Raw genomic sequence first — 26372 nt, 5'->3', positions numbered from 1 at the left:
CTAGCACAGTTGAGCAAATTTCTCAACTGAGAGCGGAGGTAGCAGCGAGGGAGGCAGAGCAAAATAGAAAGTATGATGAACTCCAGCTACATCTTCAGACTATGATGAAGATGTTCCAGCAATCACAAATGCCGCCATTTTAGACATTTGTTTTCTTGTAACTTTTAACATTATTATAAGAATATTTTGAATTATAATTGATTTATAATTTATATCATATATCTTTAGTATAATTTTGTATCATTTAGATTTGTTGTTTTTGGTTAGACTTCTGTAAAAATATTTGCTGTTTTTGGTTGGATTTAATGCAGGAAGGGTTGGAAATTTGTGAAAATTGTATACTACAAATTTGCCCAAATTAGCGGCGTTTGTAAAAAAAGTGCTGCAAAAGACCATGACTTATAGCAGTATTTTTTATAAAAGCGCCGCTAAAGACCTTGACTTATAGCGGCATTTTTTACAATAGCGCCGCAAGACCATGACCTATAGCGGTGTTTTCTACAAAAGCACCACTAACGATCATGACCTATAGCGGCATTTTATATTAAGGCACCGCTAAAGACCATGACCTATAGCGGTGTTTAATATTAAAGCGCCGCTAAAGACTAGGACCTTTCGCGGTGTTCTATAATGAAGCGCCACTAAAGACTACGACCTTTAGCGGCATTTTGTATAGAAGCACCGCTAAAAGTCATGATCTTTAGTGGCATTTTTTTAAATAAACGCCATAAATTTTAGCGGCGTTGTCTATAGTGGCGTTTTTTGCGGCGCTTTCAAAATGTTTTAGTGGCACTTAAAAGTGCTGCTAAAGGCCAAAAAGAACGCCCCTAAAAGTCTGTTTTCCTGTAGTGTAAGGAAGAATTCAATAGCCAAAGCACAACACTCTTTGAAGAGTTTGCAGTGACATCTGATGTTGAATTCTTAGCCGATTATGACAGCATGGTTGAAGCTCATAATCTTAAGCTCAAGCATAGATGGCAGATTGAATCCTTAGACCTAGCCAATAGAACAACCCCAATTTTCAAACAAACTATTGAAGAAGCTCCTACTCTAGAATTGAAACCACTACCTCATTATCTTAAATATGTATTTTTAGGTGATCATAATACTCTCCCAGTTATTATCTCCGCAACACTAAACACAACTCAAGAAGAGAAATTGGTCTATATTCTCAAGCAACATAAACGAGCTATTGCTTGGAGTATTGTTGATATTCAAGGTATTAGTCATTCTTTTTACATGCACAAGATTAAGTTAGAAGATGAAGGCAAGCAATCGATTGAATAGCAAAGAAGATTAAAGTAAAAGATGAAGGAAGTTGTCAAGAAGGAAATCATAAAATGGCTTGATACTGGAATTATTTACTCGATTTCTGATAGCAATTGGGTAAGTCCCGTGCAATACTTGCCTAAAAAGAGTGGCATCACTGTGGTTCATAATGATAAGGATGAATTAATCCCTACCCGCATTCTCGCGGGATGGCAAGTTTGTATTGATTATCGTAAATTGAATGCGGCCACTAAAAAGGATCACTTCCCACTTCCTTTCATCGACCAAATGCTGGATCAGCTTGCTGCAAAACATATTATTGCTTTTCAGACGACTATTCTGGGTGCAATCAAATTGCTATTGCACTAGAGGATCAAGAGAGATCAACCTTCACCTACTCTTTTGGTATTTTCCCTTTTCGCTGTATGCCTTTTCGTCTTTGTAACGTAGCAGCCACATTTCAAAGGTGCATGATGGCAATATTCTCAGATATGATCGAAGACTCTTTAGAGGTGTTTATGGATGATTTCTCAGTCTATGGGAATGATTTTGATCATTGTGCTGGCAATTTGGAAAAAGTACTGAAGTGATATGAGGACACAAAACTTGTCCTAAATTGGGAAAAAAGTCATTCGTGGAAATGGAAGACATTGTGTTAGGACATCGCATCTCTAGTCAAGGCATTCAAGTAGACAAAGCTAAGGTGGAAATCATTAAGAAATTACCACCACCAACAAATGTGAAATGTATTTGTAGTTTTTTCAGAAATGCAGGGTTTTACTAGCAGTTTATTAGAGATTTTTTAGAAATTCCAAAGCCCTTATGCTCATTATTGGAACAGAATTGAAAATACTTCTTTAACGATGCATGTTTGGGTGCCTTATTAAGTTAAAAAAGAAGCTAGTGAATGCACCCATTGTCGTTGCACCTGATTGAGCTCAACCTTTTGTAGTTATGTGTGATGCAAGTGACTTTGCTATGGGTGCAGTGCTAGGACAACGACAGGGAAAAATATTTCACGCCATTTATTATGCTAGCAAAACTCTTACAGAGGCTCAACTCAATTATACCACCATAGCGAAAGAATTGCTGGCTGTAGTCTTTGCTTTCGAAAAGTTTCGTTCCTATCTTGTCGGTGTAAAGGTTACTGTATTCACTGATCATTCAACGTTGACATATCTTTTTGCAAAAAAGGATGGTAAACAAAGACTGATACGTTGGATATTACTGTTGCAAGAATTTGACATCGAGATAAAAGACCGTAAGGGTTCAGAAAATCAAGTTACAGACCATCTATCTCGATTGGAAGTTGGCAACTAAGATGGAAACATACTTCAAATTGTTGACGCATTCCCAGATGAGAAGTTATTTATTGTAGATGCAACCCCTTGGTATGCAAATTTTATTAATTATCTAGTGTGTGGAAAACTCCCATTGGCTGTCACAGGCCATAAAAAAGAAAGATTTTTCGTGACGAGCTATATTTATTCAAGGTATGCAATGACAACATTATTCGACGTTGTGTTCCGGAATAGGAAATGCTTTCAATCCTAAAACATTGTCATGATGTTCCTTATAGAGGTCATTTCGGTGGTATGAGAACTGCTGCTAAAGTTCTCCAATCAGGATTCTACTGGCTGACATTATTTAAAGACGCCCATAATTTTGTGAATCAATGTGATAGGTGTCAACGTACCGATTCTATATCCCGATACAATGAAATGTTACAGTAGCCAATTATGGAGGTTGAATTATTTGATGTTTGGGGTATGAATTTTATGGGTCCATTTCCGAGTTCATTTGGAAATCAGTATATATTAGTAGTTGTTGACTATGTCCCGGAGTGGGTGGAAGCTGTTGCAGTCTCAAAGGATGATGCAAAGATAGTGCTAAATTTTTCGTAAGCATATACTCACCCGATTTGGCACACCAAAGGTATTGATTAGTGATCAGGGTACAGACTTTTATTGCAACCACGTGGCAACCGCACTAAAGAGATATGGAGTTTATCATAGAATGGTTACTACCTATCATTCGCAAATCAATGGACAAGTCAAAGTATCGAATCGACAAATTAAGAACATTCTTGAGAAGGTTATAAACCTTCGACGAAAGATTGGTCTTTCCGATTGGATGACACTTTATGGGCATTGCAGACAGCATACAAAACTCCTTTAGGAATGTTGCCATATCAATTGGTTTTTGGGAAAGCATGTCACTTGCCAGTCGAACTTGAACACAAAGCAATGTGGGCAATTAAGCAAGTGAACATGGATTATGAAGTGACTAGAAAGAAAAGATTGTTAGATATTATTGAACTAGAGGAGATTAAGAAAAATGCTTATGAAAATGTTGCAATTTATAAGAAAAAGACCAAACGGTGGCATGACAAGATTATTTTACGACAACAATTTATCGTGAGTCAACAAGTTTTATTATTCAATTCTCGACTCAAATTGCACCAAGGTAAATTGTGTTCACGCTGGTCTGGACCTTTTAAAGTTGTTGCCATATTTCCTCATGGTGTAGTCAAAATTTGAGATTTACATGATGGACACCAGTTCAAAGTAAATGGACAGAGGTTGAAACACTATTTTGGCAACAATGATCAAAAGTAGACAGACACCATTAAATTGGTTGAATAGTTTTAATTTTTAATCAGTACTTCATGATTGTATTTTATTTTATTTTATTTTATTTAGGTTTTGTTAAAGTTAATTTTCCTTCTTTTTTGTAGAATAATTAGGTACCCTTTTCGATGCATTGAAGTTTTATGTCAATGCATTCTATATGTCTGAACTACCACTTACAACTCCTCAGAATTCAGAGAAACTCATATTCCACCGTTGGATTAAAACTCACTCAGCCATTTGATCCTTATAAGCGGGCACAATTTCTATTGGACACATCTTTTCCCGCTAGCCCTATATCTATCCACAAAACAACACGCCTCTCTATCTTCCTCTTTCACTTACTATAAATTCTCCCTTACTATACCAACTATAATGCATTCAAGCAACCATTTTTATTTCTTTTCTCTTCTAAAAATCCTATCTTTTTACCTTTAAACTATTTTCCCTCAACAAAAGAGGGCAAAAACAAGTGGCTCGGTCAAGAAAGCCAACAAATCTACTGGGGAACATGCATCTTCTGCTACCACAATCCGTGAATCAGAATCCCCAAGCCAGTGCAGACAAAATGAGCAAGTAGTCTTTTTGAATAAAGCGGCAAAGGAATGATTTCACAACAACATATTGAAGTGAAACTTTCATCCCAAGCAGGGCATTTCTCTTTCGTCGCAACAAGATTTGGGTAAACAAGTCTCCAAAACCATCTCAAAGTTAAAGTGGAAAACCTTTTGCAACCATCGTAGAAGCTACTTGCCTTCACTAGTATGTGAGTTCTATGCCAATCTCTACGATCATGAGTTAGAGTTTATTTTCGTTCGAGAAGGTTTAATACCATAGGACGCTGCAAACATTAACAAGCTGTACAACACCAAGGTCGATGTCGATGAACACTTCGAGTCCATGGATGACATCACAGATGAAAAACGAGACCTGTTGGTGAGAGACTTGTTTGTCAAGGGAGCAGTTTGGACTTGTTGCCATCAAAAGAACTGTACTATGCATTGTCACTTCCTGACATTGTAAGGTAAAATTTGGTTTCACTTTGTCAACTGCAGACTAAATCCCTCCACTCATAGCACTATAGTCACCCTAGACAGAATGTGTCTGATACATTCTATCGTCAAGGGCTGAAAAATTGATGTGGGTACAATACTTCACCAAGAAATAGCTGACTACGTCACAAGGTAGACTGGGATCTTAGTTTTCCCATCACTGGTGATATTATTATGCCAGCAAAGAGGAATCGTGCCCTGTGCTGGTGAGGAAATCTTGGAAAATAAGGGCCCAATGAATGAAGCCTCTGTAGAAAGAATGAGTCGAGGTAATGACACGTCAATACTGAAGGAGGCGGAGACTAGCAAGACAAGTAAGGGTAAAACCAAAGCCAACAATAAAAGAACTAACCTGAATGCATAGACATCTTTGTGGTGCAAACTGAAGGATGTTGAAAAAATGGTAAATTCCATCAACAACAAGCAGATCAAGCTTGTCGCTCCAGTAAAAGATATGGAGAGATCCTAGAATTTGTTTTATGCTTATACTAGAGCCTGGAATAGTTCTATTGTAGCCACATTAAGCCAACTGAGCCCATTCCCACTATAGAAATTCCATTTGTTTCCACCAATCATTCACAATTATGACCTTTCTTCCTTGGATGATGACTTAGAAGACCAAGATAGACCAATGGCATCCCCACCCATTGTGCATGTCTCTGATAATGAGAAAGAAGGGGAATCCAGGACATCGAAGAATTCTTGTGAAAGATTGATAACTTGTTTGAAGATGGTATTTTTGCTTATCAAGAAGACACTGTTGTTGATAAGGAAGTTTATGATACAGAAGTAGAAGTTGTTGTAGAAAAGGAAGTTATCACTGAAGAAGAAGATGTTGTTGAAAATGAGAAAGAAAAAGAAGTAGATTTTGTTGAGAAGGTTGTCACCATACTCGAGTCTATGGATGCAATATTGATAATTTGGAGCAAAGTGGAGCGAGACTGGCAGAAGTTGCTGAGGTCACTAGTGAGGAGCAAAGCAATTCATGGGAAATAGTGGTCTACACTAGACCACTCCAAGTGGCCTATCTTACACAAGCAACAACCGATCATGCCTTGGTTGAGCTAGGAACTGATGATCAATTCGACGATCACGCAAAGCCCAAAGAAAAGAAAAAGAAGTGCTCTAAGGATAAAAAAACAAAGGAAAGAGGAGAAGAATGGATTAGTTGTAGGTTTTATTTTGCTAAGTATACATTTTCATTACATTTTAATGTTAGTGCATTGGGGACAATGCGTACTTTAAGTTTGCGGGATTGCAGATGGGGCTTGGAAATACACCCACATTTTAAAATTTTTGTTTTCAAAAATGAAGCATGCAGGGTTTAATTATAGTTAATGAAAATTGTTTAATTTTTTTGTTACATTCGATGCTTAATTCTTGAATCGTGTAAATGAGCAATGAATGAGTTGGATAAATTTGACAGAAGGTTGTAGCTTCAATTCTTTGATGAATGGATTAGGTTGCATTAGTAATGGATGATTGCTATGATAATTTAAATCTTGAATGAATCTACTTTGTACAGTTGCTTATATATGTATATATAGTTATAAAGTAGAGACAATCTAAAATGGGCGTAGTATGGAATGTTAAAAAGGGAACACTCTAATACAAACATTAGAAAAATCAATCTGGCCAAAGGTTGTCGCTACATAAGTGTGTGTTGGCGTAATTACGTACTCCCTGGGGGTTTGTTGCACCCCATCGTTACTTCTCAAGAACAAGGGTGCAATAATGCAATGATTTCCCTTATTCCAAAAAATGTATATATACACTTAGTATTATACAATAAATGTTGTAATGGTAGATATAACCTAGGGTTTAAAGCATGATGCTATCATTGATGAAGTTGCAACCTTATTCATTCATGCTTATGAATTATCGATGCAATATTCTTTCATCTGAATGTGATTCATCCATTAGGAATTTAGAGGGTTCAAGTTGCTAGAATGATCATATACCTTAGTAAAATTTTTTGTTGCTAGTTTTTGTTTTACTTGAGGAAAAGTAAAAACTCAAGTTTGGGGGTGTGCTAGCACTAGAAATAACATAGGTTTTTCCCATACTTATTGGTCAAATTGTTCCCATTTAGTTATCCTTAGCATACATTTTACCATTTTTAGTTTAGTAAATTGCATTTTATAACTCATTGAATGCTAGCCTATTTTATCCTTAATTTTGCTATCTTATTGCATTAATGTCGCTGCATGAGTTAATTCTAGATAGTGTCCAGAATTGTCGCCACACCTGACAGATGTCTGCAATGTCATTGCAGGGGTTATCCAAATTACGTTTAGAATTGTCACCGCACCTGATAGCTGTCTGAATAAGAACCAAAATTGCATGAACTATCCAGTCTGGTATAACCAACCTTTACGAACAATGAGAGAATAATTTTAAGGAAAGGACACATGTACTATGGGGAGGACATAAAAGTTGGATATGAGAAAAGAAAGAGGCATTCTTGAGTGTGTTTTCTCTCCATCATCATCTTCATCATCCGACCTTGGAGCTTGCGACCATGACAGCTTAAACCACTCACGGGTGAGCCAACATGAAAACCAGATGCAAACTAGCACCTAACGGGGAGACCTAAGTGCGCAATAAGAGTGAATAGAGGGATTCAGTTGAGTTGTCTAGGGATAGTATTCTTCATTCGATTCTTTCTTATTTCTTTCTAAATAATGGTGATTACTCTCTGGTTTCTGATTGTATGGAAGTACTAATGAATTCTTGGCGAATTGTTATCTTATTTAATCTTTCTTTTATTGTTTAATTTTGGGGTTTGAATGTTTTTAACACTAAAGTGTTATTGCAGTCGCTGACACTGGAAAGTGCAGAGACAGTTTGAGCCAACAAGCATTACAACAGAAGTCGAGAGAGGATTAGAGGAATTTAGTCCACTTGTTCTTAAAAGTGTCATACTACCATCATCGGAAGGTGAGGTTAATATGCATGGTTAAGTCTGAGATTAAATAGAGGAGTAACGCTGAGTAAGATATACATTAAATTTTATTGCATCAATAATCACCTATACTTTTATACCTTGTGAGCACTTAGTATTCTGCTGAAGATTCATATTGGGGATCCTAGTTTATCATTATCATATTTTATTTTATTGTTCTCAAGTTATTGCATCGACAGCTATCTTCAAAATTTATCTCGTTATTATCAAGTTATTGCATTGACATTAATAGACAAAAGACACCTATCCCTGTGGGATCAATAACGAACAGACTCACATCTGTCTACTATACTTGCATCGATAGAGTATGTTTGCACATTAGTGTTGTGACATTAAACAGCTTATCACCTACGTAGCCCTTACCACAGACTACCACCAACGATAGGCCTCTTCCCTAAGCACGGACATAATTCCTTTTCGCTTTTATTCTAGGGTACAGTCAAATCTTCTAAACTCCTCTCTATTGACCGCATCCAGTATTCAGCCATAGTAGGAGTTTCCTTTTAATGTTTCAACCTCATTCAATTGGAGAATCTTAGCAACAGACCTATAGCTCCCTTATCCAATTTTGGGCTCCAGCAACCCTTTGTATAACCCTCAACATTGCCTACGTGACGGCGTCATCGTCGATCTCATAGTTTCTACCACTATTGACGATGGAGTTTTTAACGTACTCCTAAAAAATTGAGTTCTTACCCTGAACAGTGGGCAACTCTACAAGTGTAGCCCTACGTGGCCTACCCTACCACGTTTACCTTGTGTATTCATTATGTAACACCCCTTACCCGTATTCAACTTCGGAATAGGGTACGAGGGATTACTAGAACACTTACACATGTAAACGTATTAAACCGAGTTACAAAATTTCATTCAAATTTAAACTCTTCAAATTTTTAACATGCTTTTATAATTCTTTACAACGTATCCTCAAAATATTATATTCATAACAAATAGGGCCTACGAGACCCGATACTTACTCATGTAATTCAATGCTTCATTTCCATTTTATTCAATTCAGAATCTTTCATGTTCACGATTCAAATCAATTTCTCAATGCAATAAATATATTTCAATACCACAATAATTCTTTTAATTCAAATCATATCACTAGAAACTTCCATTTAATTCATGTACACTTCAATATCGTTAAGTTCAATACTAATACGTATTCACCATTTAACTCAACATTTATCGATTATACCATTCATTAACACATTTATAAAATTCTTAGTATTACAATGAAAACATCACTTAAGCTTAAATAACAACATCAAATCAACTCATCATCCCCTTTTTCGTCATTTTATTCTTCAAGTATGAACTTAGTATTTCATTTCCTTTCCACACCCATTTCCTACGAATATCACACAAAACAATAACATATCATTCAACCATAGTTAGAAGCTAGTACATTTAAACATAATTCTTTTTGGAATTAACCACATGATAAACCATTTCAAGTAAGTTTACATAATTTAAACATTACCACCCTTTCCATGATCACAAGCATACTCTCATCTAGGCACTTACCATTTCAATGCATAACTTATAAATTTAACTTGGCATAATTCAGCCACCACTTGGCCAAAGCTTAAGCATGTACACTACACATGTTAGCCAAATAAACATATAGCGTAAGCATTATAAGTATGGCCGAGTTCAACATTTATTCATGTATCAAACTTACCAACATGAGTTAATCAATAAACCATTCATGGCCTTACTTCATACCAAATCATATACCAAATATACCACACTCACATAGTATGAAACTTTATTTTCCCATATGAGCTTAAATCATGATCAATAATACGCAAAAGTAAGCATCATTTCTATCTTAACGTTTATCGATTATAATCGAGCATATAACCAATTATACACAAATCATTCATATATATAATTAATTTTCCTCCTCCTCCTCTCCATTCCACATCCTTTATGTATAAAACATGCTTAAATAGCATTATACATAATTTCACTATTAACTTATATTTAAATTCAAAGCTGTTTATTTGAGTCAGAGTCACTAAATCATTTTTATCCGAAGCTTCAAAGCTCCAAATTAAGATCCGTTAATTTTTCCAAAAACTAGACTCACATTTATTCTTACCATAAAATTTTTAGAATTTTTTACTTGGCCAATTAGTACAGTTTATTCTTTAAAGTCACCCCTGTTTCACTATTTAACATCTCTGACCTCTGTTCACTAAAAATGAATTATCTCATTTTACAGAATTTGGATGATATTTCCATTTGTTTCTTTAAAAATAGACTCATTAAGGATTCTAATAATATAAATTATAACTTTTAATTATTTTTGTACAATTTTAATTATTTTCCAAAGTCAGAATAAGGGATTCCAAAATCAATCTGACCCTACCTCACTAAAATTCAAATATCTCAAAATGTGTAACTTTTTTCCTTGATCTGTTTCTTTTATGTAAAAATAGACTCCTCAAGATTTTATTTCATATCTCATTCACTCTCTAATTAAATTTTCACCATTTTTGGTGATTTTTCAAAGTCACACTATTGTTACTGTCCAAAACTATTTTGTTGCACATTTTACTTTTTCATAATTTCATTACTTCTTTTCATCTTACTCAAGGGTCGATTAAATATCGAACCAAATATTCATCACGTAACCTTATTTGATTCACATATATTTTCACTTATCCAATTTCCCCGATGAACACTTTGGAATATTAACCATTACACGGTGGAATCAGCACTTAGCAACCACCTCATGTTTAAAGGATCTCGGTGGAATTAGCACTTAGCAACCACCTTATAATCAATGATACTAGCAACGTTTCACAATCGAGGATACGGTGGAATCAGCACTTAGCAATCACCTTATAATCAATGAAACAGGGAATCAGCACATAGCAACCCCTTTAACAATCAAGGATACGGTGGAATCAGCACTTAGCAACCACCTTATAATCAATGATACGGGGAATCAGCACATAGCAACCCCTTTCACAATCAAGGATACAGTGGAATTAGCACTTAACAACCACTTTATAATCAATGATACGGGGAATCAGCACATAGTAACCCCTTTTTGATCAATGATTCGGGGAATCTGCACTTAGCAACCCCTTACATTCAAAGAATCCCGGTCAAATCGGAGTGTTCAATCGGGAACCTTACTTCGCAACATTTTACCAAATTTTCCAATTTATTCACATTTTGTAATCTACATCAAATATTTATTCTATATTTAATCATATCTCAACAATATATTAAATAAAATTAAAACAATGTATTATTCACATACAAACTTACCATCATGCTTTCAAGGTCAATTCCTCATCTTTCTTGGTTTATAATAACACATTTAACTTATTTAACACTCACATTATTCAATCTAGTCCTAAAATCACACTTTGGGAAAAATTACATTTTTGCCCCTAAAGTTTCACAAAATTACGATTTTGCCCCAAAGCTCGTAAATTAAACTTCATCCCTTATTCTTATGTATTATGACATGCTGAACATTTTTCTCTTCTATGGAAACATCGAATTCCCACTCTAACACTTACTTATGAACGTTAGGTATTTTTACCGTTTATGTCGTTTTACTCGTTTTCACTTAAAATCGCTTAGCAAAAGTTGTTTAACATAATTTCAAGCTTCATATTATACAATAAAACATCAAAATAAACACATTTCACCTATGGGTATTTTTCCAAATATAAACCCTAGATTAAATTATTGCTAGAATAAGCTAAATCAAATTATCGAGACTCCAAAAACGTAAAGAACATTAAAAACAGGGCTTGGAATCACTTACTATGGAGCTTGGAAGCTTCAAAACCCTAGAAATGGCTTCCCCCCTTGTGAAATTCTGCCAAGGCTTGAAGATGATGATTTTTGGCCTATTTTGTCTTTTTAATTCATTTTAATTACCAAATTACCAAAATACCCCTAACTTAAAAATTTCCTATTTCACTTATCTCATGTCCATTTTTGTCCACAATGTAACCAATGGTCTAATTACTATTTAAGGACCTCCAATTTAAAATTTCATAACAATTGGACACTTCTAACATGTAGAACTCAACTTTTGCACTTTTTACAATTTAGACCTTTTGGCTAAATTGAGTGCCCAAACGTCGAAATTTTTGAACGAAATTTTCACAAAATCATTCTGTGAAATTGTAGACCATAAAAATATAATAAAAAATAAATTTTTCCTCATCAGATTTGTGTTTTCGAAACTACTGTTCCGACTAGGCCCAAAATTGGGCTGTTACACATTATGTTCTTAAAAGTTTTTCAGATCTAAGTATATCTACAATTTTCACATAAAAGTTCAAGCATTGGCTAAAGTATATCTACAGTCTAAAAGATTTCAGTTCATCTAAAGTCTCAATAGCAACAGTAACTACAATAGGACCGTTATCAAAGTCTCGGATTCAATTTCCTGTAGAAAATCAATTTCTCAAAATTTTGTGGCTTGGATTTTCCCAAAATACCCCTTTTATGCATGCATGCAAACTCAATCAAATTTTCATAGTCTAAACTTAAAAATCTAGGCTCTAATACCACAGAATATAACCTCCCTAACCCGACCCAAACGTTGGGACCGAATTGGGGAGATTATATTTACCACTAAGATGGCCTAGCTAAGTTATCAGAATTTATTAAACAAACATCTTGTAACATTTTTTTATCTTTAGAAGGAAGCTTATTTTTAGAAAAACTCATGAGTGGACAGAAATACAATTAATTTAATATTTTTCTTGAAAAAAAAATGCGATTACCATTAAAAACTTAGTTAATTTATATTTTATTTATTAGTCAAAATTTATCTACAATCTAGCAGCGGATAAGTGATATTCAGTTTAGATTTAATCAGGTTATATGCATAAATAATTAAATACCATATTTTAGTATGCTAAAATTAAATTAAATGTCATGCATGCTTTTTAAATCCAATTCCTAAGTCCCATGCCACAAATTGAAATTAAAGCATTATAGTTTCTGAATAACAAAAGTATTAAATGATAAATCTAAGATACTTAACAAAAACAAAACCGAACCAAACCCTTCCATGTTGAGTCTGTGTCCTAACCTGGTGGGTTATCTGTAAAGATGGAAATAAGAAAGGGAGTACTCTATGAAGCTTAGTATGAGTTCAATAATAAGAAAACCAGTGCAAACAATAGACAAATCATACAAAATATCCACTCATAGAATAAATTACAATTGAATAGCAATAGAGATTATCGATAAATTAGATAAACTCATCAACATAATATCTTATTGTTCATAGCCATGTAAATGCTTAAGAATGCAATGCAATTTCAGTTTATTAGGGAAAGTTCCTACCCTACCGCTACACACCACAGTAGGAGTACCCCAGAACTTTTCTACATTTATACCATGTTGTGGATGAACCACTGATCATTGCAGATGAACTTCTAATGATAAAATATATTGGTGGACGAGCCAACCATCTTTGTAGATAAAAGCTGCTAATACGCTGTGGATGAAACACTGGTCGATCAGATAACTACTAATTAAAATACGTTGTGGATAAACCTTTGATCGAGTAGATGACTACCGACTAAAATACTTTTTGGATAAACCATTGGTCGAACAGATAAATTTCTGACTACTTCCTCCATTCAAATCGTACCGCCCCATGCAATGCAATATGACATGCTCAACATGGATCAATACTGCAACATTTAATTATGTTTTTAAAAAAACAATACAATAGCAATTAACAAGCTTAGAATAGTTCAATACAATAGCAAATAATATTCTTATATAGATCGATTCAGTAGCAAAAGTTGTGCTTATTATGTGGTCGTTTAATGATAGTAAGGCATGTTGTACGTACAATCGCCGATACAGATGCAATAGACATACATATGAGTCACAACTAATCCAAATTATATTTATAATATTAGTTCAATCAATCAGATAATAAATTCTAATATTATTTATATAATCGGGGTCTTAATTGAACAAAATAAAACACTAAAATAGATCGGGAACCATTTAGGGACTAAACTGAACAAATCATAAAGTTTTGAGACAAATTGTAAAATTTAAAAAATAGGGGCACACGACCGTGTGGGATGCTATTAACCGTGTGGAACGGTTACACGGTCATGTAACAGACTGAGGTCGTGTAGGAATTGAAAAATCAACCTATAGAGGAGACACGACCATGCGGTGCACAAACTACAGTAGGGTTTCTAGGGCACATGAACGTGTGGTGGGTCGTGTGGTCCACACGCCCATGTCGTAGGTGGTGTAGCCCTAAACCTAGGCACGGTTTGCCCTAATTCCCTTGTAAAAGAACACATATCTTTCATCGGAAGCCCGAACGACGTCCCTTATGATCAAATCTAGTTTGAGGCACCTAAATCAAGTCCTTCAAATTACATTTACACAAGAATTAATGATGGATTTCAAGATAAATCAAGGTTTTTAAGAGATATGATAAGAACCGATAAAGATTAATTAATCAAATACAGGATTAGTGTCAGATAGAAAATTTGTAGAAGTTCGGGATCAAAACTCTAAAATGAGATGTACTTATTGTTTTTTTGGCAAAGATCGAGTTTGAGATTGTTCTCAATTGTGTGACCGGTGGAAGAAAAATTAAATGGGATGGTTTTAATTCGTGTAAGCAATTATGTTCAGCAGTAAATAAAAGGTAAAATTTGATGTAAAAGAGAGGAAAGAAATGAAAAGAGAGAAGAATTAGGGAGAATGAAGAAAATCCTATTTGGATTTGAAGAGAAAACATAATCCTAATTCAATTAGGAGAAGTTAGATTAAATATCTAGTGTTAGGGAACCCTACAACATCAGGAGCAATTTTCCTAAAGTTCTAGGTCTGAAATTTAATAGGAAAGTTAAGAGCAAAATAAAAAGGACAATTTTGAGGGTGGGGTGACTTAAACCTAGGCAAACAAAAGGGAGAAATGGCATTTTAACCATTCCAACTACTACTCATTCTTATTTAATTTTTACACTAATTAATATTTGTTTTAGTGTGTCTTTTATCTTGAGTTGCTAAAAACTAAAAGAAAAGAAATGGGATTAGACTGGATAGAACCTAAGATCTTTAGGTAGTGCACTAACTACTTAAGTGTTAAGTCTAAATTCACAATTAACACTAAATTTATTCTATTAACAAAATTATGAAAAATTCAAACATTATAATATTAGCAATTAACTTTCATCAAATAACACTAAAACCTGAATTAAACACTATCGTTACTTTTTTGTACCAAATTTTATAACTTTAATCAACTACAAATACCAAATTAAACAAAAAACACATATGCCATATTAGAAAAAAAAGTGTTAGCCTTTTATAAATTAAAAAATAATTTATGCTATTTCATGATCCTATTGTCTATTAAAGTAACAACATCAAAATTTTTAAAAATCACAAATTTTCTAATTTTGGGTTAAATCACTATTTAACGTTTGAACTTGGCAATTATTCCCAAATTACGGCTTAAACTTTTTTTGTCCAAAATAAGTTTTAAACTTGACAATTGTTCTCATATTCGGGTTTAAACTAGAAAATTATTTTTGCATTGGGGCTTGAACTTTTTTGTCCAAGATTGCCCCTAAATTTGACAGTTGTTCTCATTTAGGGCCAGAACTTGATAATTGTTCCCATATTGGAGCCTAAGCTTTAGGATTTTTAAGGACTAACATGAAAAAAGAAGTTTAAGCCTTAATATGAGAATAATTGTCAAGTTCAAGATCTAACTTAAACAAAAAAAAAGTCAAATTCCAATATAGGAAAAATTACCAACTTCAAGATTTGGATAAAAAAAGTTTAAATTCAATTATTAAATATATGTTCTAAAAAGTGATTTAACCCTTTATTTATTTTGTTTGCTATGTTGACTGACGGTTCATAGGAACAACAACTGATAATGGAGATTATTTAACCTTCATCAAACAATATGATATCTTTTTTGACAATAATTGTGATGATAATGGTCATAATTAGACTAATAATTAGATCATTGATCATAGACAACTGTCAGCTGCTCTTTTACACCATCATTATTGTTATTCTTATCGGGTTTTGAATTCAAATGAAATATCAATATCATCCATTAATGGGCTAATTAGAGAAAATTTCAATGATGCAACCATAGCCCAGAGAATTGGGTTTTTTACAAAAATATTATTAAAAAAATAAAAATTTACCAAAATATTACAACTTTTTTATTTATCAAAATATTACAACTTTTTTATTTACCAAAATATATAAACTTTTTATTATTTACCAAATATATCAAAAAAAACAAAAAATAGAACCCAAAAAAATCGAATGATGTGACAATTTATCGGTCACGCCAATGGTATTACGGCACCAAAGGTGCCAAAACCATTAGCGGCACTAATGGTGCCAATACCATTATGGCACCAATGGTGCTAATGCCATTATGCACCACTCAGATTATAAATAATGACCTCTACCCAACTCAAGAGAGAAAAATAAAAAAAAAGTCAAGAGAGAAAATTAAAAAAAAAGAAGAGTTGGCGCGAAAAGAAGAGAAAAGGAGGTATTTTTTAAAAATAATTGATTATATTATTGTTATTATTTTGTATATTTTGTAATATTTTTGTTGTAGTTTAGTTATTAAGATTAATAAAACTCAAAATAAAAGTATTAGTTAGTATTAGTATTATTATTATTATTATTGTTGTTGTTGTTGTTGTTGTTGTTGTTGTTGTTGTTGTTGTTGTTGTTGTTAGTTATTATTATTATGGTTACTTATTATTTTTATTTACTTAAAATAAACTAGTTAGTAAAAATTAGTATTATTATTATATATTTTTTAGTAAAATTAATAATTTTAGTGTGTATTATTTTGAGTATAAAATTATTAATATTATTCGTAGTATAAAATTAATAATTTTAGTGTGTATTATTTTGTGTATTATTGTGAGTATAAAATTTTTTAAGTAATCCAGCCACTGCTCGAGATTTTTATGAGATTTTATTTTATTTTTGATGATTAAATATTGAAGATGGATGCTAAGTTTCTTGTATGCGTTTATTTCGATGGAGTCATATTGACAACAAGTGTTGGATGTGTATTTGAATGTCGGCAACAAATAGCAATGAGATTTAATAGAAATGTATCGCTCGATGAAATGAAGGCAAGGATTAATGCAAAAATCCATAGACGCTAGGGAGAATGATATCAAAATTTTCTACAAGTTTCAGCTTTGACAAACCCGGTCAAATTCGTGAAATGGAACTTGTAGACGATTTAAGACGTGGAGACAATGGTCGATCTCAGACTGTGGAATGGGAGTGAGAAGAATGCACCGATTCACTTATTTGCTGAGTTAGTCGGTATGGAGCAAAATGCATCTGATGAAGAAGACGGGGCTGAAGAACCGCGGATGGTGGCTCCAATATCATACGTTGATAGTGAATCAACTATGGGTGGGATTGGTATTGACCTGAATTTTACACCCGATGTTGACATGGTTGGTGGTGAAGAAGATTGTGCCGGCGAAGAAGAAGGTGGTGGCGATCATTGGGATGAAGAGGTCGATAGTGACGCTGATCCCGATTTGGACGATGTACTTGATGATATTGACGCTGAAGATGAAGGCATTTCTGGTTGTTCGGTCGGGAGCGATGCACAGACAGATACACAATAATCTTGGGCCACACATGTTGCTCATAGATCCTGACACAACCTATGTATCTGAGTTTCCGGAGTACCCTGAAATATATCATGCTCACGGGCAGGCCGTAACATCTGATGATGATGAGTTATTCATAGGCCAAAGATTCAGTTGCAAAGAAGATTGCGTATATGCCATTAAACGGTACAGCATGAAGATATCGGTGGATTATAAAGTCTCCGTGTCTACTCCGACAACATATGTTGGGGAGTGTTGGAAGGCAGCGGAAGGCTGCAATTGGCGGGTACGAGCTGCATTCATTAGAAGTTCTCAGATGTGGGAGATACGAAAATTTGTTGGTCCTCATACATGCACATCAACACGTATGACAGAAGATCATAGAAAACTTGATTCGAAAACTATTTGTACGTGTATCATGCCAATTGTGAAGGATATGCCGACCATTAGAGTTTCGGTACTCATTGCGGAAATACAAGCACGATTCCAGTATCGAGTCTCATATCAGAAGGCATGGGTAGCTAAACAGATGGCGATGGAGCAACTGTATGGGGATTACGATTCGTCGTATAACGAGCTTTAAGGTTGGATAGCTACTATGCGGAGTACGCATCGGGACCGTGATTAAGTTGCGCATCACCCATCTTACGGCCCGGATGAGCAGTTAGAGCCGGCAAAAAGGATTTTCCATCGGATGTTCTGGATGTTCGATCCATGTGTGCGGGCATTTCCCCACTGCAAGCCACTTGTGCAGGTGGATGGGACCCGGTCAGTATGGAAAATATACACGATATCGCTTATTGCGCTTGCTCAAGACGATAATGAACGTGTTCTCGATAGCATTTGCTATCGAGATAAAGAGAACATGGAGTCTTGGGAATTCTTCCCGACAAATCATGGAGGTATGTTATTAGGAACGATAACATTTGCATCATCTCCGATAGAGGGAAGGGTTTAATTGCGACTATTAGGCGCTCCGGCAGCCGTGGAGATCCGCTTCTCGCATTCGTCACATTGCGTCTAACTTCCATAAAGATTATAAGAACGCAGACTGGAAGAGACAAGTCGTGGCAATGGGTAAATGATAACCTTATATTTTCAATATAACCTGTAATGTTTGATTTTATCCACTCGTCAACACTTATTTTTCGTTAATACGTATGCAGCGTACGAGTTAGATCCACATATTTGCCGGCAAAGAATGGCCCGACTTGAGACTGACATGGAGGGGCAGACAAACACATCTTTTCGACAATGGTTGCGCACAATGGAGCCGTGGCAGTGGGCTCAAAGTGCTGACGAGGGCTTTCGTTATGGCCACATGACCACAAACTTAGTCGAGGGGATCAACGCAGTCCTGTTGAAAACACGTCATCTTTCGATTGCATCGGTATTTTCTGCTACTTTCTACAGGCTGGCCACTTTGATGCCAAGAATGGGTCAGCAGCAAGTCGACCAGATTCAGGCGGGACATGTGTTTGTTGAACATGTGAGGGATGCAATGGTCGTAAACCGTCGGTTGGCGAGGTCAATGAACGTGGAAATATATTCACGACGACTGGAAACGTTTCGAGTTACTGAGAACATCGGTCGTCGACCTAGGTCCTACGGAGTTGATCTCCGGAACAGACGGTGCGAGTGCAGGAAGTTCGAAACACTTCATTACCCCTGTGCGCATGTCGTGGCAGCGTGTGCTAAAGTCAACATTGCTGCTGAACAATATGTCGATGATGTGTACACGCTGGAGCACACATTGCGTGTCTGGGAGAATGAGTTCCCCGTCCTGCCGGACCTATCTACGTGGGAGGTGCCGCCGATCACTTTCGATCTTCTCCCAGACAGAGGGCTACGGAGGAATCCAAAGGGTCGTCCGCAGTCAAGCAGAATCCGTAATGAGATGGACATTAGGGAGAAATCTGACGGAAAGCGCTGTGGAATATGTAGGTTAAGTGGCTAGTCGGAATAAATGCCCTAACCGAAACTTTCATGTTGGACAGTCGTCGGGATCGGGGGGAAATTGGGATCGGTAATTTTAATAATAATAATTTTTCTTATTCGGCTTATGCTTACGCTTAAATTGTATCCATATTGTTTCCAGATTAAGTTATAATATACCATGTGAGCGTTGTCGAACATCCGAGATTATAATGATTATAATGGAGGCATTCATAATTCTATTCAGCATTAATATAATAAAAAAATTGAATAATTGATATCCATAGATAAAATTCAGAACATCCAAGATATCTAAAATACAAATAATACGAGTTATAGAAAAAGTGCATTAAACCCCTACATTTGATGGTTCGATGGTGTTGTCCGGGGGGTATACCTACGCGGAGGTCGACGCTCACGGCCTGGGCGACGACCAACATCCTCATCGTCCGCAGGTGGGGGCGTGGAAAACATAGAGGGAATGTCCTGTCCCTCGTTCACCGCCGATGAACTTGAACCATCATGAGTCCCATAATGCGGCGGATATGTGTCAGACGGGCCGGGCATGCCGTACTGCTGCCGGGGGAGCTAAACAGTTCAAAATCAAACGCATATTCGTCCTCTGCGTAGCTCAGACAATATTCCCCGCCCAACAAATCCGGATGATAGCCATGTGATTCCTCATTTGATTCTGATTGTCCGGGCTCTGCCTGTTCTGTATGACAAAATGCCGTCGGATCCAGATCCATCGTGCTGTCTGCTTCCGATCCCCCAACTTGCTGAACGTACGGGGGGATTATCGTCGATTGCGCTCCAAGTAAATACGGCTTCCCGCGACTATGGTACCATTCTCAGATACTCTAGATGGTCGCAGTCGGTAGCCATAACCATCTGAGGAATTCGGCTCAATCGATCGTACCACAGTGCGATGTATTTCCGGTGATATATTCCCCAGTCCAATTGAACCCTTCCTCTCTTTGTCAAGCCGTGATCTTCCCCCAACTGGCACGGTGGATCCGGGATAGGTTGGATGCAACCGAACTGCCGAAGCACCCGATCGCCGTGATACCACTCCACGATGTTGAAATTTATAATTGGTGTGTTTGTGCACCATGTGTGGGAATCAACGAGTGCGGACGAGGGTACAACATTTGCAATTTCTGGCCTCCGATACGGCATCCATATAAACTGCATGAGTAATAACATTGTAACGAGTTAGACCGATAACATGTGAGTAACATATAGAAATACCATGTATGTCATGAATATTAGAATAGAAACTGACCCCTTCCCGGGCATGCTGTTCAATCCTCATGCGGTATATTGGGACATCACTCTACTTCCCGATTCCTGGACGGGTCGTCCACCTACCAAAAAAAGTACAGGGTTTAGGGTACACATTACTTAATATATTATGACTACAAATAATGACAATTTTTATTTTATCACCTGAGTGGCAGTGGATATAGATAGGGTTGGTGACTAACACGTGCCAAAAATGGCATCCGATAAAGGGCCCATGACTGCAGCAGTATCAGGCATCCGCCGATGTCTTTAACTTGCGGCTCTGTCACCCGACAAAGCTCCTTGTACAACGTTGCTAGAACGGCCGAACCCCAACTGTACGACCTAGCCGTGGACAAATCACCAAGCGAGGCAAGTACGACAAATGGACACCGTAAATCGTTCAGATCGTGCATGAGTAGTGCCCCTATCATATGCATGATGTACGCCGAGCAACAAGCACATCAACTCACCTTCATCGGCGGTCGCGATAGTCGACAAATTTTTTCTTAGCCATGTAAATTTTATTGTGGAAAAATATTTATCACCGCCCTTTGGTGACTCTCCGAGGAGTTGATAGCAAACCGCAACGGATTGGTTAATGAAGATAGTCCAGAACGGACTCCCGTCAACCGGAGCCCAAGTCGCACCGCAACGTCCTCTAACGTCACTGTGCACTCCCCGCACGGAAAATGGAAAGTATAGGTCTCCGGACGCCACCGCTCCACTAGCGCGGATAATAAATCAAATCGCAAGTCGGACGACCGGATCAATGCTATCGACCCAAATCGCTAGCTCCGTGCACGGCATAAATCGTGCATCCGAGCTATCTTTAAAACACTCACGCGCCCCTTAATACTCGATGCGATTCTCGATAGTGTTGAATAATGAAACAATATTACGATTGCATAATTTATTTCTATATACCGTATATCCTTTTAAATAAATAGAACTCCGATTAACAAATAATAAATCATACCGCGTTATTAGTCGCATCGATATATGTTCATCGCTTCCAATCAATCGAGCCATTATGATGCTCGCAAGTTGAAAAAAAGTTAGTAAAAAATTTAACTTCGCCATTTATTCGTATTTTTTCTCAAGATTTTATTCCTTTAAAAATATCATAATTCCTAATTTTATATTTTACATTCTTTCAAAGGCATAATGTTTGAAATTTATTAATCGAGTGTGTTATTTAAATTAATTTGTCTGTAAAAATTAACCATTACCTCGCCCTTTGCTCGTATAATTTTCTCAATTTTTATTACTTTAAATAATAAAATATTATTCAAAGATATTTTATTGTTTTAAATTATTTTAGTGCATTTTCTTTGAAATATTTTGTATTAATTGTTTCGAATTTTAAAAAGTTAGTAATACACTCTTACTTCTACAATTTGTTCGTATTTTTTCTCCGCATTTTATTACTTTAAAAATATCATTAAATTTTTATAATTTTACATTATTTCAAAGGCATAATGTTTGAAATTTATTAATAAATAAGGAAGGATTAAAAGTAATTACCCACATATTGGTACCGCCTTTTATTCCCTCCATAACCATTTTTTCCTCTATTCTTTTGGTAAATAAAATAAAACTTTATAATATTTTGGTAATTTTTTTAATATTTTGGTAATAACCCAAATAAACCCTTTCCCTACCCTTTGGTCGTATTATTATATTGCCGATTTTATTACTTTCAATAAAACTATATTCTTTTGTATCTTATTATTTTATATTATTTCACTACATTTTTTCCAATTATTTGTATAAATTATTTCTGAATTTTTACAAACATTTACTAATACAATCTTACTTGCCATTTATTCGTATTTTTTATCCATATTATTATTTTAAAAAATCGTAATTTTTATTTTATAATTTTACATTATTTCAATTTATTATGTTTTACATTTATTACATGTACATTTTTGCATTTTTTCCGCATTTTATTATTTCCGATAAATATACAATTCTCGTTTTTTCTTTTCGTATTTTATGTTTTCTTAAACATACTTCTTTGTCATTTTTCTTTTAATGCTATTTTCCTAAAATTTTAATTTCAAATTCATAAGTAAATTTCATAAAAAAATTCCTAATCAACATACAATTTACTTTAACTTTTTTTCATTCTAAATATATTTCATAAAATATATATGCTAAATAAAATAATGAAATAACTGTAATGTACATTACATAAATTTTAAACACACAAATATTATAAAAAATTCAAATTTATAAATAAAATTACCTTTTTTTCTTTTTTTTTCCTTTCTTCCCTTCTTCTTCTTTTTTTTTTTCTTCTCATTTCCTTTCTTTCCTTCTTTCTTTCTTTTTCTTCTTCTCCTTTTCTTCTTCTTTCTTTCCTTTTTTCTCTTCTCCTCTCCTTTCTTTCTTTCCTCTCCTTTCTTTCTTTCTTTCCTCTCCTTTCTTTCTTTCCTTTTTTCTCTTCTGCCCCCACCATCGACCCCCCCCCATAAAACCAACTGGTGCCGCCAATGGTATTGGCACCATTGGTGCCGCCAATGGTTTTGGCACCTTTGGTGCCGCCAATACCATTGGCGTGACCAGTAAATTGTCACATCATTCTGATTTTTTTTGCAGATTCTGTTTTTTTTGGATATATTTTGGTAAATAATAAAAAAGTTTATATATTTTGGTAAATAAAAAAAAATTTTGTGATATTTTGGTAAATAAAAAAAAAGTTGTAATATTTTGGTAAATTTTTATTTTTTTAATAATATTTTTGTAAAAAACCCCGAGAGAATTCCTCAGATTGAAACTGAAAGGAAAATCTTCAGGACTGTGTCAGCTTGCTTTTATGCATTAATGCCAGAAACATGAATAAAGGATAAAAGAAGAGTATGAGTAATAAATGGCACCAATAGTAAACTGAAGAACATTAAAGAAAAAAAAAAGATTGGCGTTGAGATTTTAAACTTTCTTTTTCACCTTCACTCTAACCAAAACCCACCTTCATTTACCAGCACTGATATTATATACACAGTTGCAGTTCGGAAACATCCACAGAAGGAAGATAGAATAATCTTGATTGGATATGGGAAACTAACATGTAGAAGGAGGCATGAGATTCAACCCTAAATCTTCATTTTCGAAGACCAAACGTACCTTGTTAGTCTCACTGTTGGTTGCACCACACTCCGGGTGCAATCTCTTCTTTGAATGTAAAGGCACACCAAATAGCTTTGTTTTGCAACTATTTCTGCTTGTTTCTTCCAAAATCGTCAAGGAGCTCTTTGATGCAGCAGTTGGAGTGTTCAAGAACTGAACTTGGGCTGGCTTTGTGCTATTTGGATAATACCCAAGAAGCTGGTTCAAATGCTTTTGCAACAATGAGCTATTAGCAGCAGATTGAGATCCACACAGAAGCATATTAGGAGGGTATGGATTGCTGGGAGTGACATGTTTAACATGGTTTTGAACAAAATAGATAATATCGTTGTAAAGCTTTCTCATATGGGCAAGTTCAGAAGTAAGCAAATTGTTTCTTCTTCTTAGCTTCTCATTGTCCTCTGATAGAGCAGTAACTGAGCTGTTATAGCCTCCAAAAACTGAGACTCCAGTACCTACTCTTGGTGAGTCACACCAGTTGGCTTTTTCATCTGAGGCAGCTGGAGAGATGCTGACTCGGCTTGGAAATGGGAAGAAACTCGGGGCATTAACCAAAGGAGAATGCGAGTGGTAATGATGGTTTATAGCCACTTGTGGCTGAGAAGTTTTTCGTCTATGGATCTCACAAAGCAACTGTTTTTCTCCTTTCTTGAAGAACTCATTGCCAAACTCCCATCTGTCTGGTACAATCTTCCTAAAACCCTAGTTTCATTAACAAAACAAAACCGAAAACCCAGATCAATGCAAGAACAGAAAAAGGCAAAACATTTCACCAAATTTTAAAAAAAAAAGGAAAAGGAATATATATTAGCCATAGAAGATTTCTTGGAAGAGGCTAAGATCGAGTATTTACGTAAGTGTTAAGTTGTCTGACAAAGCTAGAGAAATTATTGTGCTTGAAGTAATTTGGAAGGAGATCACGAGCAAACTCAGGAGGTCCCCATACTACGAAAGTAGTATCATCTTCACCCCATGAAACTATTTTATCTGTGGTGGGATCATCTACTAGTTGGTAGGTTTTAGTGAGGAATGGTGCCGGCACTGACTTGTGGGAGTCTAGGGAGAGCAATATCTCTTCACAGTTGTCAAGCACCAGAGCCATTGAAAGATCAAATCAGCAACTCTTGATTTTGTGCCTTAATGAAGGTGAGAAATTACAAGGGTTTTTAGCAGGAGATGACAGACAGATAGTTGAGAATGAGGGGTGTGGGAGGGATTAAAGTATTAGTCTACTTTTGGTGCCCTCCTCGAGTATTTAGCGAGCGAGAATATGTGTCTTTCTGTCTGTCTAGGAATAGCTGTGAAATAAAGTGCCTTTCAAGACAAACCCGTGACTCTCGCTCCTTCTCTCCCTCTCTCTCTTCTCTCTGACAAATGATCCGTCGTTCACCCTATCAAAATCACCCACAACACACAGGGATGGCTGCACACTGTTTTTGGAAATTGACAATCAAACCCTTTTCATCTTAGTAGTATTTTCGTTTAAATATGTATTGGATTCCATTGCTTTACTTTAGTAGTGCCATTAACCCCATATTATCTTGCTTTCTTGCATTAAGTCTGTTACTTTATTCACATGCAAGTTGCAACTGATAATTAGTGTTAGAAAACAGAGTTTATGCATGTAATGAATGCAGATTGGGGAATTAGGTGATGGGGTAATATTGTCACGGTGTGAGAACCCAAGTATTTTGTGATGCATGGTGTGAGTTCACGTCAAACGAGTGTCGTCTTTCTGATTTTGTAGGTTTACATTTGTTGTTTAATATCACCAACCCAACAACACACACCCTGTCTGACCCTCCTATCTTCGAATCCTATTTACGACTCTCTAAAAGAAAGAGAGAGGGCAAAGTGTACATCGAACTACGCGATATGGGATTTAAAGCCTGTTCTTTGTGACGACATTTCTTCTTCTTCTTCCATTTCTCCTCTTAGCATTGCTCTCTATTCCCTTTTTTTACTTTGCTTTCGTAATATCCCAAACTTCAATATCATGCCTTTATTGAATAAATTTTCTTTTGTCCGATAACCTTTTGTATTTACTAGTTATACTTTTCTCATGTACAAAATTTAAATATGAAATTTTCCTTGAAATACAACGAATTTTTATATTCTCATTAAATAAGTTAGGTTAATGTAGCCCTTCCTCTTTGAAGTTTGAACCCTCTTCTTTTGTGGCTTGGCTTCCTAATCTCGATGTGTCTCATTAAATTATTGGCCCTAAAAGTTTCCATGGATAACCGAAAATATTAGACCTTTTCCTTTCCTTCTCTTGTAATCTTCCAAGAAATATTTGTTTTATATGTCTTTCTTCTTTCTCTCTTTTTTGTATCTCTATTTCAAAAAGGGGCAAGGAAACTTTTTTACCTTTTGTCAGTAAAAACTGATCATTACGAAATAAAGTTAGGAAAATATTTAGCCTTGGAAGATTTATTGG

At 35.5% G+C, this 26372-nt stretch overlaps 1 protein-coding gene and 1 long non-coding RNA gene across 2 annotated transcripts; both read right to left on the bottom strand.

The window, feature by feature from the left end:
• Window positions 1-20392: 20392 nt before the first annotated feature.
• On the bottom strand, window positions 20393-21122 carry LOC128039631 (uncharacterized). The gene is made up of 3 exons (XR_008194079.1): window positions 20963-21122; window positions 20799-20880; window positions 20393-20701 (listed from the first exon to the last, which is right to left on the bottom strand). It is a non-coding gene; the product is annotated as an uncharacterized LOC128039631 (long non-coding RNA).
• A 2543-nt stretch (window positions 21123-23665) lies between these two features.
• LOC105797321 (heat stress transcription factor B-4) lies at window positions 23666-25221 on the bottom strand. The gene is made up of 2 exons (XM_012627290.2): window positions 24786-25221; window positions 23666-24634 (listed from the first exon to the last, which is right to left on the bottom strand). The coding sequence occupies exons 1-2, from the start codon at window positions 25032-25034 to the stop codon at window positions 23867-23869; spliced, it is 1017 nt and encodes a 338-aa protein (XP_012482744.1). The 5' UTR covers window positions 25035-25221; the 3' UTR covers window positions 23666-23866.
• Window positions 25222-26372: the final 1151 nt, after the last annotated feature.

The sequence above is a fragment of the Gossypium raimondii genome, chromosome 3 (genome assembly GCF_025698545.1).
Source record: "Gossypium raimondii isolate GPD5lz chromosome 3, ASM2569854v1, whole genome shotgun sequence".
In the NCBI taxonomy this organism is placed as follows: Eukaryota; Viridiplantae; Streptophyta; class Magnoliopsida; order Malvales; family Malvaceae; genus Gossypium; species Gossypium raimondii.
Note: the sequence above shows the minus strand (reverse complement) of the source record. Positions and strands in the feature narration are given on the sequence as shown.